This window comes from Xyrauchen texanus, chromosome 3, assembly GCF_025860055.1.
Source record: "Xyrauchen texanus isolate HMW12.3.18 chromosome 3, RBS_HiC_50CHRs, whole genome shotgun sequence".
NCBI lineage: Eukaryota > Metazoa > Chordata > Actinopteri > Cypriniformes > Catostomidae > Xyrauchen > Xyrauchen texanus.
In genome coordinates this window covers 8944819-8963937 of record NC_068278.1, presented here as the reverse complement: position 1 = coordinate 8963937, position 19119 = coordinate 8944819, and the positions used below count along the sequence as shown (strand labels likewise).

The 19119-nt window shown below is 40.6% G+C and overlaps 1 protein-coding gene across 1 annotated transcript; it reads left to right on the top strand.

The window, feature by feature from the left end:
* Window positions 1-426: 426 nt before the first annotated feature.
* LOC127626248 (stress-induced-phosphoprotein 1-like) lies at window positions 427-18653 on the top strand. The gene is given in 15 exon segments (XM_052101915.1): window positions 427-504; window positions 2205-2414; window positions 3781-3922; window positions 9733-9874; window positions 11511-11626; window positions 11629-11675; window positions 11764-11890; window positions 12117-12219; window positions 12378-12498; window positions 13126-13222; window positions 13328-13452; window positions 15347-15383; window positions 15475-15578; window positions 15708-15880; window positions 17777-18653. Coding segments are annotated over 15 exon segments (1626 nt in total). The 5' UTR covers window positions 427-495; the 3' UTR covers window positions 17850-18653.
* Window positions 18654-19119: the final 466 nt, after the last annotated feature.

The window sequence follows — 19119 nt, the reverse complement described above, 5'->3', positions numbered from 1 at the left end:
CACTATCATCTTGCTTCTAAAGATATGAATTTAACCACTGGAGTCATATGGACTACTTTTATGCTGCCTTTAAATGCTTGAATCCATCAAAGTTCTGGCCAACATTCACTTACATTGTATGAACCTACAGAGCTGAAATATTCTTCTAAAAATATTAGTTTGTGTTTACCAGAAGAAAGAAAGTCATTCACATCTGGGATGGCATGAGGGTGAGTAAATGATGAGATATTTGTGTTTTTGGATGAACTATCCCTTTGTAACTTCACTCACCCAGAGTATAAAGTGCAGCATTAAAAGGAGGCTTCTTAGCAATTCGTTTTTTGCTCGTTTCACATGTGCAAAGGTATGTGACCGCGCCTCTGCCTACAAAAACTTTATCCGGTGGGTTTAAGATCAAATACCTGGCAACCCAGCTCTCCGGACACATTGATAATAGCCAGAGAGGCGGGGCGACTCCAGTGTCGTTAGTAGCTTCTGGAACCTCATGCCCTCGAGATGGAGAAAGTAAGTAACACTTTCAGAGAATTAATGACAGAGAAATATATTTATAAAAAAAAAAAAGAACGAGCAGCTCCTTTTGGAACCGTCTTGCTAAGTAAGCCATGTGTAATGTTCAATATCCCTTTTCCTTGTAAAGACACGATTTATAAAAACCGTTACAATGGCTTGTAAGGGATTCTAAGCTAGCTGGCTAAAGGCGCGTTAGCAGTTGAATCGCGTTGTAACAAACAATCTCGGCAAATATGAATCATTATTAGCACAAATGTTATTAACGCATATTCATTGAATTGGGCGATCTGCAGCATTGGTTAGCATGCTAGCATAAGCTCATGTCAGATTTAGATACTTATGTGTCCTTGTGTGCATCTCAGATCTAGATACTTGTGAGTGTGCATGTCAGATCAAGATACTTGTGAGTGTGCATGTCAGATCTAGATACTTGTGTGTGTGTGTGTGTGTGTGTGTGTGTGTGTCAGATCTAGATACTTGTGTGTGTGTGTGTGTATATCAGATCTAGATACTTGTGTGCTTGTGTCAGATCTAGATACTTGTGTTTGCGTGCGTGAGCGTGTCAGATCTAGATGGCGTGCGCGTGCATGTCAGATCTAGATACTTGTGTGTGTGTGTGTGTGTGTCAGATCTAGATACTTGTGTGCTTGTGTCAGATCTAGATACTTGTGTTTGCGTGCGTGAGCGTGTCAGATCTAGATGCGTGTGCGTGCATGTCAGATCTAGATACTTGTGTGTGTGTGTGTGTGTCAGATCTAGATACTTGTGTGTGTGTCAGATCTAGATACTTGTGTGTGTGTCAGATCTAGATACTTGTGTGCTTGTGTCAGATCTAGATACTTGTGTGCTTGTGTCAGATCTAGATACTTGTGTGTGCTTGTGTCAGATCTAGATACTTGTGTGTGCTTGTGTCAGATCTAGATACTTGTGTGTGCGTGTCAGATCTAGATATTTGTGTGCGCATCAGATCTAGCTACGTGTGTGCGTGACAGATGTAGATACTTGTCTGTGTCCCTGTCAGATCTAGAATCTTGTGTGCGTCTGTCCAATCTAGATAATTTGTGCGTGCGTGCATGTCAGATCTAGATACTTGTGTGTGTGCGCATGTCAGATCTAGATACATTGTGTGTGCGTGCACGCATGTCAGATCTAGATACTTGTGTGTGCGTGCACGCATGTCAGATCTAGATACTTGTGTGTGCGTGCACGCATGTCAGATCTAGATACTTGTGTGCGTGCATGCGCATAGTCAGTTCTAGATAGTGTGTGTGTGTGTGTGTGTGTGCATGTGCATGTTAGATCTAGATACTAGTGTGTGTGCGCACGTGCATGTCAGATCTAGGTGTGTGTGTGTGTGTGTGCATGTCAGATCTAGATACGTGTGTGTCTGTGTGCATGCGTGCGTGCATGTCAGATCTAGATACTTTGGTGTGTCTGCATGCATGTCAGATCTAGATACGTGTGTGTGTGAGCACGTACATGTGAGATCTAGATGTGTGTGCGCATGTCAGATCTATATAATTGTGTGTGAGCATGTGTGCGTGCATGTCAGATCTAGATACATGTGTGTGTGTAGGGTGGAAAATGAATCTTTCAGGATTTTAAATCTCTCCCTGTGATTTCTCTTAACCGTTCTTTTTCTGATATAATGGGACAGATTTTGGATTTTACGATTTATTCCTGTCTTTTCCCAGGTATCGCAGCTGAAAGATCAGGGTAACAAGGCGCTGAGCACAGGGAATGTTGATGAAGCGGTTAGGTGCTACACGGAGGCCTTGACGTTAGATCCCTCCAATCACGTCCTCTTCAGCAACCGCTCTGCCGCCTACGCCAAGAAGGGCGACTATGACAATGCCCTGAAAGATGCCTGCCAAACCATAAAGATCAAGCCAGACTGGGGAAAGGTCAGTTGTTATTGCTGCTATTGTCTTTTTCAAATTTTTGCCACTTTAAGGTTTTACTTTTGATATGTAACCGAAGCTTGTTCAACATTTATGTAGTATTTAGCCATGGAACAGGATTCCCATGGTCATGGAAAAGTCAAGGAAATTCATAAAATCTCAGATGGTATACCCATGGTATTGTCTGTAGTGAATATACACTCACTGAGTGCTTTATTAGGAACACTATGGTTCTAATAAAGTGCCCAATGTGGTCTTCTGCTGTTGTAACCCATCCTCCTCAAGGTTGTGCATTCTGAGATGCTATTCTGCTCGCTACAATTGTATAAAGTGGCTATCTGAGTTACGGTAGCCTTTCTGTCAGCTCGAACCAATCTGACCATTCTCCGTTAACTTCTCTCATCAGCTAGACCTTTTCGGCTGCAGAACTGCTGCTCACTGGATGTATTTATGTTTTTTGTACCATTCTGAATAAACTCTAGAGACTGTTAACTGAACATTAACTAAAGTTCCTGGCCCGTATCTGCATGATTTTATGCATAGCACTACTGCCAAACAATTGGCTTATTGGATAATGACATGAGTAAGGTGGTGTACAGGTGTTTCTAGTTTATTTTGTTCTAAAGTATTCCATGAGCTAGATATTGCTCTTGTGTACTGTAAAAAAAAAAAATGCTCTGAAACCATAGTGATGTCCGCGAATTGTTCTTTTGAGTTGATTCCTTGCAATGTTATTAGCTCAATCAGTTTCCAAATTGGTCTAAATGATTTATTAAGGGACTACACTCATGCTCCATTTACTCCCATTTAATCACATCCGAACGCTGGAGATGGGAAACGCAAAATTCTTCAAAGAAATTTCGCACCACGCAGCGGAGATTGATTCAAGTCCGGCGAACTCATGCCTGCTAATCCAAATGACAAGAAGACGAATGACTAATAGAAGACCGAAATGTGTAAACGTCAATTTAAAGGATACGTATTTCAAAGCTGCATATTTTTATTGTTTCTGGAACGTTAGTAGGTGGTGTATTCTAACATTTTGAATGTAATTTTATTTGTGATTAATTAAAACCTGAAGCTCTCACGCCTGACACATCCTGGTCCATTGCGATGTCCGAAATAATAATAATAATAATAATAATAATAATATATTTTGTTTTGGCCTAGTTTGACCAGGGCTTTTGCAAATCAGTCTGAATCAAATTTATTTAAAAAATCCATATTGAGGAATAACAAATGACTGGAAAGGTCATGGAAAAGTAATGGAAATTAATTGGTCATAAAGGTTGTGAACCCTGATGGAAGGACATGCTTCATAGAGCCATAATCTTTATTTTACATTTGTTTTATTTTGTCCCTTTTGAAGGGTTATTCAAGAAAAGCTGCTGCTTTGGAGTTTCTTGGGCGACTTGAGGATGCTAAAGCGACCTATCAGGAGGGGTTACGTCAGGAGCCGTCCAATCAGCAGCTCAAGGAGGGACTTCAGAACATGGAAGCACGGTTAGCAGGTAAATAATGTTGTTTTTGTCAGCTAAGATTTTCAAAAAATGAATGGATGATCAAAAATATTATTGCAATTGGTAAAGGCCTGTTTGCATCCAGAACAAAATGTAAAAGAAATTTGATACAACCCTTTAGGGTCAGTCCATCTCAAGTGGTCCAATAATTGTAAAGCTGGATGCTTAACCGTTTAAAATGTACCTTTTTTTTTTATTTTTTATTAATTACCTCTATGTATTGGCATTGCACCAGTTTTTTATTTTACTTGGTTTAACCACGACGGCCATCTTTGTCTCATGGCACACAACAAATTTTGGTTATACAGCTGTTTACGGAAACCTCAATATCTCAGCTCAGGATGGTACTAGCTCCTTGGAACAAAAACTGATATCTAGAGCCCATTACAAGGTACATGTACATTTTGCACAATCTTCTTCCTTCGACTTAGAACTTAAGTCATAATTTAATGCTAACGATTGCTTAAACCAGGAACAAGCCTCATTTATTCATGCATTTGAGAAACCGATGTAAAATAAGCATAACAAATGCCAAAAATAAACAGTTTTACATGTTTACATGGACATATTTTATTAGAACCTGTGAGATTTCTTCACTCAGTCTCTTTGAAATGTTGTGGGAGCGTCCGGTGACAGTAGTCAATTCGGCAGGTGTCACTCTTCTGCGAACATTTTTCATGGAATCCCACACTTTGTCCTCAGTAGACATTTTGAATGATGTTCTTGGGCCTGGTGGGTGGAAGAATTTTACAAAAACATTGCAGTTTTCCATGCTGATGTCCTCAACCAATGGTGTGTCTTTAGTTTCTCAGCCAGTGAAACAGAGAATTCATCCCTAGGGAGAACGATAGTGATTATATCTGCTTTGTCAGTCACAACCCACTGCTTAAAGGTGATGTTATCAGGAAGCCTGTCATCTTTGTCTGACTCTTCAAGCCTCTGCAGTAAGGCCTCTATACCTGGACACTGGTCACACTTGTTAAGCATGCAGTCATAACTGTTTATGTCAGACTAGAAGTTCCAGCAGGTCCTTGTAGTCACTTTTAGCTTTGCTGACTCATCCATCAGCTTGATGTTCTGATGTTGTGTGCAGACACAGACAGTGTGAGTTCCAGATGCTCTTGCCAGCACACACCATTTTGGCCTCAGTTCACAAAATTTTCATCTCCCAATCTTTATCTCTGGGTGCTGATTTTTAAACTCCACATACAGTTCATTAAGGTTATTTAAATCTAAAAACTTCTGTTCATGAAAGTAGTAACATTTTAGGCCTCATTGACAAGCATAAGCTAATGTATGTCAATCATATGCATAATTACTGTAAAATACTGTTCATTTTTATTATTTGTTATGCTTATTACATCTGTTCATTTCTCAAAGTAGGCTTTTTCCCAGATTTCTACTAGGCCTAGCTCTGTCACCAGTGGAATCTCAAACTCAAAATACTTACAGCAGAATGCTACTATATAGGTTCCCATCTGGTCCCCCATCAGAGATATTCAACCCGAAGTTGAATATTTTCACTTTCTCACCCCCACAAAAAAATTTTAATAAGAGAAACCTGAAATGTTCTGCATGCACACTATTCTTATCTAGGTACCACCTTAAAAAATGAAGACTGAGACTCGAACCCTTCCCTTTAGAAATTGACCCTAAATGTGGAACGTTGACCAATCTTAAGCCATTAGGGTTTAAGTTCTAAGGAACAAGAATGTACATATACACATTTTGCACATTTACTTTGTAATGCGCTCTAGAGTTCCAAGGAGCTAGGATCATCCTGAGCCAAGACATTGAGGTTTCCGGAAACCGTTGTACAACCAAAATTTGTCGTGTGCCCTGACACAAAGATGGCCGTCGTGGTTAAACCAAGTAAAATAAAAATTAAAAACTGGTGGTTTTGCACTGCCAATACATAGAGGTAATCACTCAAAAAAGAAAAATAGGAAAATTCAAAATTGTCAAGAACCTGTATTGGACCACTTAGACTGACACTTTAATGCTGTGATATAGTGAAAGCATGATTGGCGAAGAATGACCATTGTAGAGGTGAACCGTTAGAAATAATCGTACAGCTGTTTAAACAAAATAATGTGCCTGGTAGATGTAGTATTCAAATATTTTAAGCACATTCCCATTTTGTCAGCAGTTGCTTTCCAGACAGAGTGCCAGCTCCACTCACTGTTTATTTGGAATACTGCATCAGACACATGACCCAGTAAAAAGGAAATGAAAACCCCTCACTTTGTCAAATATCTTTCCTGGTGTGAATAGTTCTATAGAATGCATCATTTCAAATTTTGTTTGTGGCAAAGATTCACTTGCATTGTGGTTACACCTCTGAACTTGGGGTACTTTGGGGGAAAATTACTGGCTAAATAAGTAACTTCATTCACACTCCTGCACTGGGTCAGGAAAACCTGAAAATGTGAACTCATTTTAGAAAAGTGATTTCCAGGTGTGGAAAATGTGTTATGGTCTGCTCTAAAATACACTGTCTGGCCAAAAAAAAAAAAGTTACATACTCTAATATTTTGTTGGACCGCCTTTACCTTTGATTACGGTGCACATTTGTCGTGGCATTGTTTCAACATCTTATTTAACTTCACAACTTTTATTTCCCTCCAGATTTCCATACATTTTTGGCCAAGATTTTGTATTGATGACAGGAGAGTCAAACCACTCCGTAATGTCTTTTCCAGCACATCCAAAATACTTTCAGTGGGATTAAGGTTAGAGATGTCCCGATCAGCTTTTTTGGCCCCCGATCAGATTTTCTTAAATGTTAAATATCTGCCGATACAGAGTCCAGATCCAAAAGTTGTATTTGTCTAGATAATATAACTGCAGACTGTTTTTTTTTTGTTTGTTTGTTTACAAAAATAACTACGTAAAAAAGATATTCAGCATCTCCTCGATAGCTTTAGTTTTAAGATGTCTTTAAGGGGGTTAATGGAAAGGAGGAGACGAGAACCGGCTTAACAATATAAATAATATTTAATTAAATAAAGACACACATACAGGGCAACTGCCGTAATTCTCTCTTGCGTGCCCCATCAGGCTGAGGGACTGGGTGCGCGTCGTTCTAGCCCAGCCGTGCCTTCCTCCTCCCGGTGTTTCCTCAGGCCAGGTAGCCCCCGGCATGACGGACATCCCCAAACATAGTCATCTTCATGGGGGTGGGACATGCCTTGTGCCCCATCTGCTGGCTGGTCATCCCCGCATTCCTCGACCTGGGAGGAGTTAGGAGGGGGAAAAAAAAGGTGAGGGAAAGGCCAACACGGAGTGACAGAGAGAGAGAGAGGAGAGAGAGAAGCGGCTCACTCACTGGTTCTCTGATGCGCCATCGCATGGTCCCCGATCACTCCTCCACACTCTCAGGCGGACAACAGCCGCTCCTCTCCGGGCAGACCGGAGTCAAACCTCCGACCTCCAGCTGACAGAATGCCCCTCTGCATTCCTGGCGACCTGTGGGGACACTCCTCCTTCCCTGGCAGCGGTCCTACTGCTCCTGGCAGTCGGGGAGTCGCTTCCCTCTTCCCCTCATGGACGGCGGTCTTCTCTCGACCCCTCCACGTTTCTGGGGGACGGCAGGGCACTCCTCCGCCCCTGGCAGCAGCTTCATCGCTCCAGGCGGTCAGGGAGTCCAGTCCCTACTTGCCCCACGGACAGCTGCCCCACGTCCGGGCGGTCAGGTACTGGACGGCAGTGTCGAGGACTCTGCGATGGGCATCTCTCCTCCTTCCCCGGTTTCGGCACCAGTGTAAGGGGGTTAATGGAAAGGAGGCGGCGAGAACCGGCTTAACAATATAAATAATATTTAATTAAATAAAAAGACAAACACCTACATGGCAGCTGCCCGTAATTCTTTCACTCTCTCGAACCTTTATCCCTCGTGATTGGGGACCAGGTGCGTGCCGTTCCAGCCCGGCCCCGCCCTCCTCCGCTCTACAATGTCGTATCCAATTGGTCATATTGAATGCTCTATTGCTACCGCCTCACGAAACGATCGTATTGCAGATATTGCAAGTGGATGTTGGATGGTTTTCGCTTTCTAGTTTAAAATATTTCCACATTGCTGAAATTTTAGCCACGGGGTTGCTAATACTAAGTTACTTGTCAGTTTACGTTCTGCTGCAAATTGTTCTCAGCTGACGTAAATGATCGGAGTAAGGTGATTGGGCTGACTGCCGATCTCCGATCAGTTAAAAAATGGCCATATCGGCTCCAATACTTGCGATCAGGATCGGGACATCCCTAGTTAAGGTCAGAAGTCTTTGGTGGCCAATTCATGTGTGAAAATGATTCCTTATGCTCCCGGAACCAATCTTTCACAATTTGAGCCTGTGGAATCTTTGCATTGTCGTCCTGGAATATGCATGTGCCATCCTGCGTCATTCAGTACATTCAGGTAGTCAGCTGAATTCACTTTATTGATGTATAACGTTGCTGAGCCTTGACCTGACCAACTGAAGCAACCCCAGAATATAACACTGCCTCCAGAAGCTTGTACAGTGGGCAATATGCATGACGGGTGCATCGCTTCTTTTTTAAATTTTTTTTTATTGTTTTTTTTATTGCATAACAAGAACAATATACAATATACACATACAGAGGATCACATCATATTATTATCTATTACATTCGTAATAGCATCAAAGAAACAATAGACAGTAAGAAAGGAAAAAGAGAAAAAAAACTATACAGGGGAAACATTACAAAAAGTTCCAAAAAGAAAGGGATTCAAAAATTCTATACATCCGTTTCGCTTTTTTATTTCTTGCATCTTTTAGGGCTTCAATATAATGGTTAAGCTCAATTTTTAATAATATAATGTTAGGTTTATTATTGGTCCATTTCTGTTTGTGAATATGGTCGGGTGCATCGCTTCATTCACTTCCCTTCTTACCCAAACGCATCAGACCACATGACCTTTTTCCATTGCCCCACAGTCCAATCTTCATGCTCCCTAGCAAATTGAAGTTGTTTTTCAGATTAGCCTCTCTAACAAGTGGCTTTCTTATGGCCATAGCTGTTTAGTCCCAATCCTGTAAAATCTCATCGGATTGTGCTTGTGGAAATACTCTTACTTTCACTATTAAACGGAGTTCTACTGTCGATGTTTTACGATGTTGCTTCTCCAAGCGTTTTTGTGATCTCTGATAACTCGCATTCAAGATTTTTTTCCGACCACATTTCTTCTGTGAAGCTGACGGTTCACCACTATCCTTTCAGATTTTAATAATGCGTTGGACAGTTCTTAACACAATTCCAGTGATTTCAATAATTTCCATACTTGTTTTCTTAGCTTGATGCAGGCCAAAAATGTGCCCCTTCTGAAACATGGTAACATCTTTTCCATGACCGCGGGATGCATCTTCAACATGGTTGTTTAAGAAATGAGAAGCTACACACTGTATCGGTTAGGGTTAAAAGAATTGTTGCCAGCTGAAACATGTTAATCACTACAATAATGATGCAATCATGAGCTCTTAAGTGTCTGCCTATTTAAATCCATACAGGAACTTTTTTTTTTTCTTTTGGCCTGGCAGTGTATTTGGGCACCTATAAATAGAATTTTGTCAGTTAATGAAAAATGAAACTTTGTCCGTAACATTAGTAAGCAGGAAGTTCTGAGGGTGCTTTTTCTTGTACCTTTTTATTGACTTGTGTTTTGGTTAGAGCAAAATATTATTGAAAGATTATTTGGATGAGTATGTTTAAAGCTGTAATATTACAACAGCACGGCTCATCTTCAAATATTCACTGTGATAACTTATGTTGTGTCATGTTCTTTTTAGAAAGGAAGATGATGAACCCATTTTCTATTCCCAACTTGTATGAGAAGCTGGAGGGTGACTCTCGAACCCGAGCGCTGCTTTCTGATCCCAGCTACAGGGAGCTGCTGGAGCAGCTCAGAAACAAACCGTCAGAGCTTGCCACGTAGGTGCTCTGTGTCAATTTCTGTTTGTCTTCCTCTAGGCCGGGTATATTTAGTTTTTCTGCATTCCATATAGGATAGTGGCCAGTAGGCCGTGCTGCTTTTCAAAAGTCTACTCTTTTGACTGCGAGCGAATTGGGGATGTGCCTGGGTGGTCAACTTCTCAACTAGTTGTCTATTATCTGACTAGTCAATTAGTGGGGTCGACTACTAACATTGATATTTTTAGTGGTGGTGGTTTTAATGGAAGACACAATTCTCCACCTTGCAAAAACACCTTAAAAGACACCGCAAGTAACATTCCTGTATTTGTTGGGTTTTGTGGAGAGATTCAAGTATTCAAACTTTATCTGAAATAAACACTAATCGGCCGAGGAAGGGGATAAATGCAGCGGAACGCTGCAGTTCGAGTGAGAGCCACATGCAGCTGCCATGTGTATTTTTGTTGGGTGTCTTTTTGTTTAAATTAAATATTATTTTGACTGTTCAGCCGTTTCCCGCCTCCTCCTTACCCAGCCTTAACCTTGTTACATTTGTGCCGAAGCTCGGGAAGGAGGAGGGATGTGCTGTCGTGGAGTCCTCGCCACTGCCATCCACCCAAAGAGCAGCCGCGGCCATCTGCCGGGGGACGGAGGAGTAACTGCCGACCGCCTGGACGTGGTGGATTGGCCGCCGTCCGCTAGGGGAGGAGGGGCTTGCTGCCTGCCGCCTGGAGCGATGGAGCCGCTGCCAGGGGTGGGTGAGTTCCCTACCGGCCACCAAACCGCAGAGTGGCGTTCCATCCACCAGGGGTCGGAGGACTGGCTCTGGTCTGCCCGGGGAGGGGCTGTCGTCCGCCAGAGGGTGGAGGAGTGATTGAGGACCAGGCGACGGCGTGTCTGGGAAACCGGCAAGCACTCTCTCTCACACACACTGTCGCTCCGCCTTGCCCTTTCCTGCTCTTCTTTTTTGTTTTGTTTTTCCCTCCCCTCGTCCCCCTCCCCAGCCCTAGAGAGTTGGGGAAAAGCCTGCCGGAGGGCGCAGCCAGAGGGACAACAGTAACCTTTATTTTTGAATCGTGTTAATATCTCCAGGTTTACGTAAAGGAACGCAAGGAAGAGGCATTTTTCGGATGTTAATTATTCGCTTTCTAATCAAAATAACTTATCAATGCTACGAATCGTTCTTTTTTGGACAAGGTCTCTTTACGTAGCATTGCATTCGCTAGCTCTATGCATTACCATGCTAGTCTGAATGCAATCCAATCTCTGGACATCATATTTTCAGAGCGGCAGTTCCAAGGAGGGCTGCCACCCATCCCGTAAAATACCTGCGAATTGTCCCGTATTTAAGCTGGTCCCTTGGTGGGTCATGGGTGACTGGCATTCAAAGAAAAGTGGGTCGCAGTGGGCAAAAGGTTGAGAAACCTTGATTTAGCCTTCAGGCTGCTTTGTGTAAGGGATAATTTACTGTCAGACGTCATTATCACAAAATAAACACAAAAAAAACTATTTGGGATGCTGTACATTTTTATTTTCCACAGTAGCCTTTATTACAAGGCTACTGTGCTTTTATTTTCTATGTCTGTTTTTTGACTTTGTGAGTGGCTCTGTTGTTATACCAATGCTAATTTCCTTCATTTATTGTTCTGAATGTTAGAAAACTGCAGGACCCTCGTGTGATGACCACTCTGTCAGTGCTGCTGGGGCTTGATCTGTCTGGTGTGGATGAAGAGGAGGAGCCGACTCCGCCCCCTCCCCTAAGCCCAAAGAGACAGCTCCACCCCCTCCCAAAGAGGAAGACCTGCCCGAGAACAAGAGAATGGTACTGATGGGTTCAGCATATATGGTTTTGCATGGATCTAGAGCTCTGTCTGAAGTGGCCTATCCTAACCCTGAGTGTATTCCTCCAGGCCTTAAAGGAGAAGGAGAAGGGAAACACGGCATATAAGCAGAAAGATTTTGCCACTGCACTGAAGCACTATGAAGAGGCTCTAAAGCATGACCCCACCAACATGACCTATTTGTCAAACCAAGCAGGTAAGTGTTATACAAATGCCGGAGTCATGGCACAGCAGATATAGGAATTATGCAGTAAGTTATGCAGTGATCTTATAATTTAGCCTCTACAAAGTAGCAGTAAAGCATATGCATAATGAAAAGCAAATGTACTCAAGCATGTCCAAACGTACAAGTCTGTCAGTACTGTAAGTATAGAAATCAAATAAGATTGAATCAATCAAAAGTATTTATTTTTCTCTTTCAGCTGTTTATTTTGAAAAGGGGGAGTTTGAGAAATGCAGAGATCTTTGTGAGAAGGCCATTGAGTTGGGTAGAGAGAATCGGGAAGACTACAGACAGATCGCCAAGTGAGTGCTTTTGGTGTGTGCGTGCACACTTGGAGCCATGACCCTAACACCCCACTGGTTGTTGTTTGAATTTAAGCACTGGTCACTTTAATACAATACCTTGCACTATAATTTCTATAGAGCTCTATACACATCTCCTTCTGTCTATCTGTCTGCAGGGCATATGCCAGGATTGGTAACTCCTACTTTAAGCAGGAAAATTACAAGGATGCTATCCAGTTCCTAAATAAGAGTCTAACAGAGCATCGCACACCTGATGTCCTCAAGAAATGCCAACAAGTCAGTGAGATTTACACTATTTTGTCAGTGACTCCAATGTATCCCTAAATAGCTTTCCTTTGGGGTTGGTGGAAATGACAAAACCTGTCAAGAAAATGTCTGGGTCATATTTTACCCCAAAATCTGAATAAATAAGAAATTCTATTTTGAGTATAAAGTATGGTTTAAGATGGGCTGCATAGTGAGTCTCAATTTCTCTCCAATTCAATCCCTTCAGATGGAATGGGTCACAAGACATTTTTTTGGAGAGCGTTTTCTAAAAGCTCAGTTTTCGCTAAACAAAAATGCCATCTTTGTGTGGACTGAAGGCAAAACCTTGGCTAAATTAATTGGTTTTAATGTCTCAAACTACTAACATCCGTATAATGGACGAGCTCTCTGCGGGCAACGACCGTGAGAGTTGTTGGTCGTAGCAATTTGTTTCATCGCTTTAGCAGGGACCTTTTTATGGATTTTTTACTTATTGACATATTATTGCTGTTCAAAGCGCAATATTTTTCAAAATTACTGAAACTGAGACTTCTTGTATGCCCTTCTTGCATAAGCGAGAGGCAGGAAATGTTATACATTTACTGTCAAAAAATGTTGACTTTTGTTTTAAATGTGTACTTTTCTGCTACCTTGCAGGCAGAGAAGCTTATGAAGGAACAGGAGAAACAGGCCTACGTGAACCCAGATTTAGCTTTGGAAGAGAAAAACAAGGGCAATGATGCCTTCCAGAAGGGTGTGTTTATGAAACTAATTCACTCACTGGCAGTTCAGATTTATTAGTATACAAAGTTTTGAAATTTAGATTGCTATTGAATCGTTCTGTGATTGTGTTTTGTAGGTGACTATCCTTTGGCCATGAAACATTACTCCGAGGCCATCAAGAGAAACCCATTTGATTCCAAGCTCTTCAGCAACAGAGCTGCATGCTACACCAAACTCCTGGAATTCCAGCTTGCCCTCAAGGTACAGTCACACATATACACTGCTGTTGAAACGTTTTGGGTCACTTGTCTGAAATGTTTCTCATGATCTTAAAAACCTTTTGATTTGAAGGCTTAAATGTTTCAAATGAGTTTTGTAGACAAAAATATAATTGCCAACATATTCATTTAATTACAAAACTAAAATTGTATTTAAAAAAAAAAGAAAAGAAGCCAATTAGTGCCAGGCATAGATGGGAACTCCTTAAATACTGTTTAAAAAGCATCCCAGGGTGACGCCTCAAGAAGTTGGTTGAGAACATGTCTGCAAATTCTAGGCAAAGGTTGACTACTTTGAAGATGCTAAAATATAACAGTTTTGATTTATTTTGGATTTGTATTGTCCCAATGTAATTCCCAGTTCTCTTTCCGTTATTACATAGTTTTATGACTTTACTATTATTCTAAAATGTGATGAAAAAAAATTTAAATAAGGAAGTGACCCTAAACTTTTGACCGATGTTTGGAATCATTGGCAATGTACACACTGCAAAGTTTTGGCTGTGACAACCACATTTAAATGTGGATGTAAATGGCCAAAATTGTGTGTGTGTGTGTGTGTGTGTACGGAATACATGAGTTACTCCTGAAATTGTGATGATTGGCTAGTGATAACCATAGCAACACTTCTATGACTACGTTTACATGCACTCAAAAATGTTTTTTGCAGAAAGCGGCTTTCTGAAACGTCATGTAAATGAGCGCTGATGTCCTTACGCCATTTAAGGGATAAAGATAAAGTTTAACATGCCTAAATTTCCCCTGGAGATATTTGGCCAGCCTATTGTGTCCATGTAAACACTTAGGCAGCGTTCTAGCAGGTTTTTCAAGGAGTGTGCATGTGCTAGAACAGACCGGATAACAAACCACATAGGATGGAGCCCTAGAGCAAGTCAACACAAAGGAAAGTATTCAGCATTCCTGGGATTACAGTGGGAAAAGCACATACACTATAAACTATACCCATTAAACTATACATACACCCAAATGTAAAATATTGATGGACCCTCACGTTCACATATATGCCCTTGTACATTAAGGGAACCACAGAGTTTTATGTAAGGGGAAACACACTGTTGCAGTGCAATTCTGCTGCATATTTGGATGGAAAGTTAAAGAAAGAAACATCACAACAACTACAATAAAAGAGAATCAAATGGTGAAGTCTTCCTCTGATACCATGTTTGTTATTTACACAAGAAAGTGCATTGTTGTGGTGAAAGCCTGACAAGCCACATGCATACCAAGTAAAGTGTACGCCGCCTGTACAGTGCATGTAAATGGGAATGCTATTTTCTTGCAATAAGTCGCTTTTTAGTGTCATCGTCAGTGTCTCGCACCTTTTGAACAAGACATGGATGGCAACCGTTTACCTGTTTGGAGTTCACTATTTTTTAACCATAGAAATGTAATCCACTTTGTGATGAACTCACAAGAATCAAAGTCGTTATTTACTGAAAAATCTTTTTTCAAATCTCATTTGCGCATGCATTCAGTTAAAATGTGCCACGTCGAGATCCGTTGTGCCAGGTTATAGGTTCTCGCATGTTACGTCACCAGTCATCATTGATGTCAAAACTAATGTGATGCATCTTGAAGTGTTGAGTTCAGACTCATTAGTAAATCACTTTGACATATTAATCAAAAGAACTGGGAAATTGTTTGCAACTTGTTTATTCATTGTTTCTTGCAACCGGCAAAAACAATGGAAAAAATTGTGAAAGTCATCTATTATTTCGCAACACTCAGTCTTTGTCTTTTCATGTTCAATTAAGGTCATATGCGCTTAACTCTGCCGAAATGGTTTGGGGTGGTAGATTGAGTAATATGGGTTCCGAAAACACCAGTGCAATAACCATACTTTTTCTGTTTCTCAGGATTGTGAGGATTGCATCAAACTAGACCCTAACTTTAGTAAGTGCTATACCTTTTGTTTCCTCAACTTCCCTGTGACAACAAACGTTTTCGCACAGCTTTTTCATCTGTATACTGTCATTTTGTTTAGTTAAGGGTTACACACGCAAGGGTGCAGCACTGGAGGCCATGAAGGACTTCTCAAAAGCAATGGATGTCTACCAGAAAGCTCTAGAGCTTGACTCCAACTCCAAGGTATGCAAGAGTTGCTGTGTTGGGGGACAGTACTATCTCTGGCAGTTTTAGGAGGGAGGATTGTGCTGTGCAGGAAGACCCCAGACACCTAATTTTCTCCACCTCTGTTTTTCCCATCCCGTCCTGCAGGAGGCAACCGAGGGTTTGCAGCGCTGCATGATTAGCCAGGCGATGCGTAACGACAGTCCTGAGGATGTGAAGCGGAGGGCCATGTCTGATCCAGAGGTGCAGCAGATCATGAGTGATCCAGCCATGCGGATGATCTTGGAGCAGATGCAGAAAGACCCACAAGCCCTCAGCGAGTAAGCAAACTACATATTTTTTCAAATTTTATGTAATTTCGAAATATTATATGGAATTTAAAAAGGTGAATTTTTGGGGCCTGGGTAGCTCAGCAAGTATTGACACTGACTTCCACCCCCCTGGAGTCGTGAGTTCGAATCCATGGTGTGCTGAGAGACTCCAGCCAGGTCTCCTAAGCAACCAAATTGGCCCAGTTCCTAGGTAGGGTAGAGTCACATGGGTAACCTCCTCGTTGTTGCGATTTGAGTGGATCTCGATCTCAATGGGGCGTGTGGTAAGTTGGATCGTGGAGAGTAGCATTAGCCACCACATGTTGTAAGTCTCTGTAGTGTCATGCACATCAAGCCACGTGATCAGATGTGCGGATTAACGGTCTCAGAAGCGGAGGCAACTGAGACTTATCCTCCGCTACCCAGATTGAGGTGAGTAACCGCGGCACCACGAGGACCTAGTAAGTAGTGGGAATTGGCCATTCCAAAATTGGAGAGAAAAGGGGATCAAATACAAAATAATAATAGGGTGAATTTGACACAGGTCCAGGTCACCCCAAAATAAAAGAAATAATTATTATTTTAAATATTTTCCCACAAATCGTCAATAAAAGTAAAACGCCTGGACGTGTTAGGGTAAAGCGTTTTTTTTTTTTAATTTTTATTCCCATTTTTCTCAATGATTCTAATTACTGCAGTTGTGTAACTTACAAAACAATAAATCAAAATTAACCTATACAACTCGGGGTCATTTTTGGGCTGCCACCTGCAGTTTTTCTCAAATTTTAAATCTCACCATCAATGCGTACTGTGGACTAATTGCTAATTTTTTTATACTAATTATAAAAAATATAAATAATACTGTATACGTTTACAAATCTGATGATGAATACAATTATATAATAATAATAATAATAAAATCTGTTGTCCTAACTTTGTAAGCATGTAATTCTGGTTCTGTTCACTCAGTCTCCCTTTTGTTTTATTCCACTAGATGGCAAAAACAATTTTTCCCCTCTATCACCTACCATTGCAAAATTCTGATCTGGAGCTCTTGCGCATTTTAGCCCTTGTATATGTGCTCGTCCATAGACATTCAGGCAAATTTTCAGTTCATGCACCACCGCCATTGTTTTATTGAATATTTCGGCCTCTGAGAGGACTAGAAGCTCAATCTAGGTGTCGTTAAAGTCCCCCTCAGTAGTCAATAACAAACATTTCTGATGAATTGTTTAGCATGCTTTGCCTGCTGGACTGCATATTTTCTTCTGACCATTTAAGATATAACATTGGATTAGGCCTTTTGTGTAACATAATATTTGGAGACTTGAACATTTTCAGCGTAAACTTTTTCCGCGACAGCGCCCCCTTTTGGACCCTCCGGTGAGACCGCAGAGTTGGAGAGGTTAAAGGCAGTAAAAACTAATAATACCGTCATTTATAAATACTTTTTTTACATTTATTTTTTTATAATATACAAATTAAATTGAATTACAATAAGAATTGCATGAAAAAAATTGGTTTTAGTGTCATTTTAAAGTCACAATGCAAAAAAATATATATATTTCTTTACAAAATATCAGGGCTGTCAATCGATTAAACAGTTTCATTGAATTAATTACAAGACATGCTGATTAATTAGTCTAATTATTTTCAATTAATCGCATGCATCAATATTTGCTGTGAAAGGTCCCAAATGAAGATATGTATTTTATTAGTGATGTTTGTTCAGGCACGCTGACTGCCCCCCGCTGATGCGGCTTGTAAAAACACAGTTACATGTACTTCGAGCTTGGTATATATAGATAGATAGATAGATAGATAGATAGATAGATAGATATACTGTATTTTATTGTTATTTTTTTTAAATCTTGGCTCACATATTCCTTTTCTTTGTTTATCCAGTCATCTAAAGAACCCCGTCATCGCTCAGAAAATTCAGAAACTGATAGATATTGGGCTAATAGCCATTCGGTGATCTGAGGAACCAGAAGCTGGACAATATTCATCAACAGAACAACAACAACAGAAGACTGCGAAGGAAGTGGCGGCATTCCAATGAATTATTTATTTTTTTTCATCAAATTGAACATGCGCCCCATCTATTCTCCTCCCATTGTTCCATAAAGAAATGTCAGTGTTTGTTTGTGTAATGCCTTAATTGGATTTATTAAAGTTGTGATGCAATTGGTCGTCACTAAGCTCTGCATTACTGCCATTTTGTCCAGGTCGCTAGCTTTTAGATGTTTCATTGTCATTAAATAAAAGATATTCATGAGAGCATCTAGCCTTAGTGACACTAGTACATTACAAGAGAATTGGATTTGAGCCTTGATATTGAAGAGAATTTTATTTTTTTTGGAGGGGGCAGGATTTTTATCTCAGTATTTGGCATAATTACCTCTAAATATAATTTAAGTTAATGATTGCAGATCCATCATTCTAAAGTCTTTTTATTATTATTTTATATGTCCGTTTTGGATTTTGCTGTGTTGGAGAAATGGGTAGGAGCAGTCTCTGATATGACCGTTGACTCCTCAACAGTACTTAGTTTTCACATTGTAGGCCTGCTAAAGATCTGTCCATTTCTGAATCTAAATGCATCACTATTATTATATAATGCACTTCTGTGGGGTGGGGTTTAATAGTTGAGAGGGTTCGTTCAAGTAAAATTGCCTTCCACCTGTTCGGCTTCAGTTTATAGTTTGCGATTGTGTAACTGACTGCGAGTACAGCATCATATTGAAATGCAACATCAGTTAAATAAAGTTCTGGATCCATGTGTTGTGTTGAGTCTGTGTAACTTACATTTTTCAAAGACCAAAGGGTTTTTCACAGTACATTTTTTTAATTATACTACATTTTGCCCAAAAAATGGGGCTTTACTATTTAGTAGAACAAGTTAAGCATGTGCTTTAATTCTGAAGGAAACCACAGAATCACTGATTGCCTAATTGCACGTTGTGTATGTAGCCTTCAATGACCAGCTGAAGACCTTTTTGGCAACTATATATACATACTACATACACATGGATTAATCCAAATACAAGGAAAAATATTGAGATGAAAAGTACATTTCTCAGTTGTTTCAAAGTTTTCACTGAATTATATTTGGATAGGATGCATGAGTACAGATATGATGCTGCTGGAATTTGAGAATCAGATCTGTTATTAAAATAAATGATTCAAATGCCTTGTGTGCATGTAAGCAGGAGAGAGAGAATATTGGCTAAAAAGGATTTTAGATG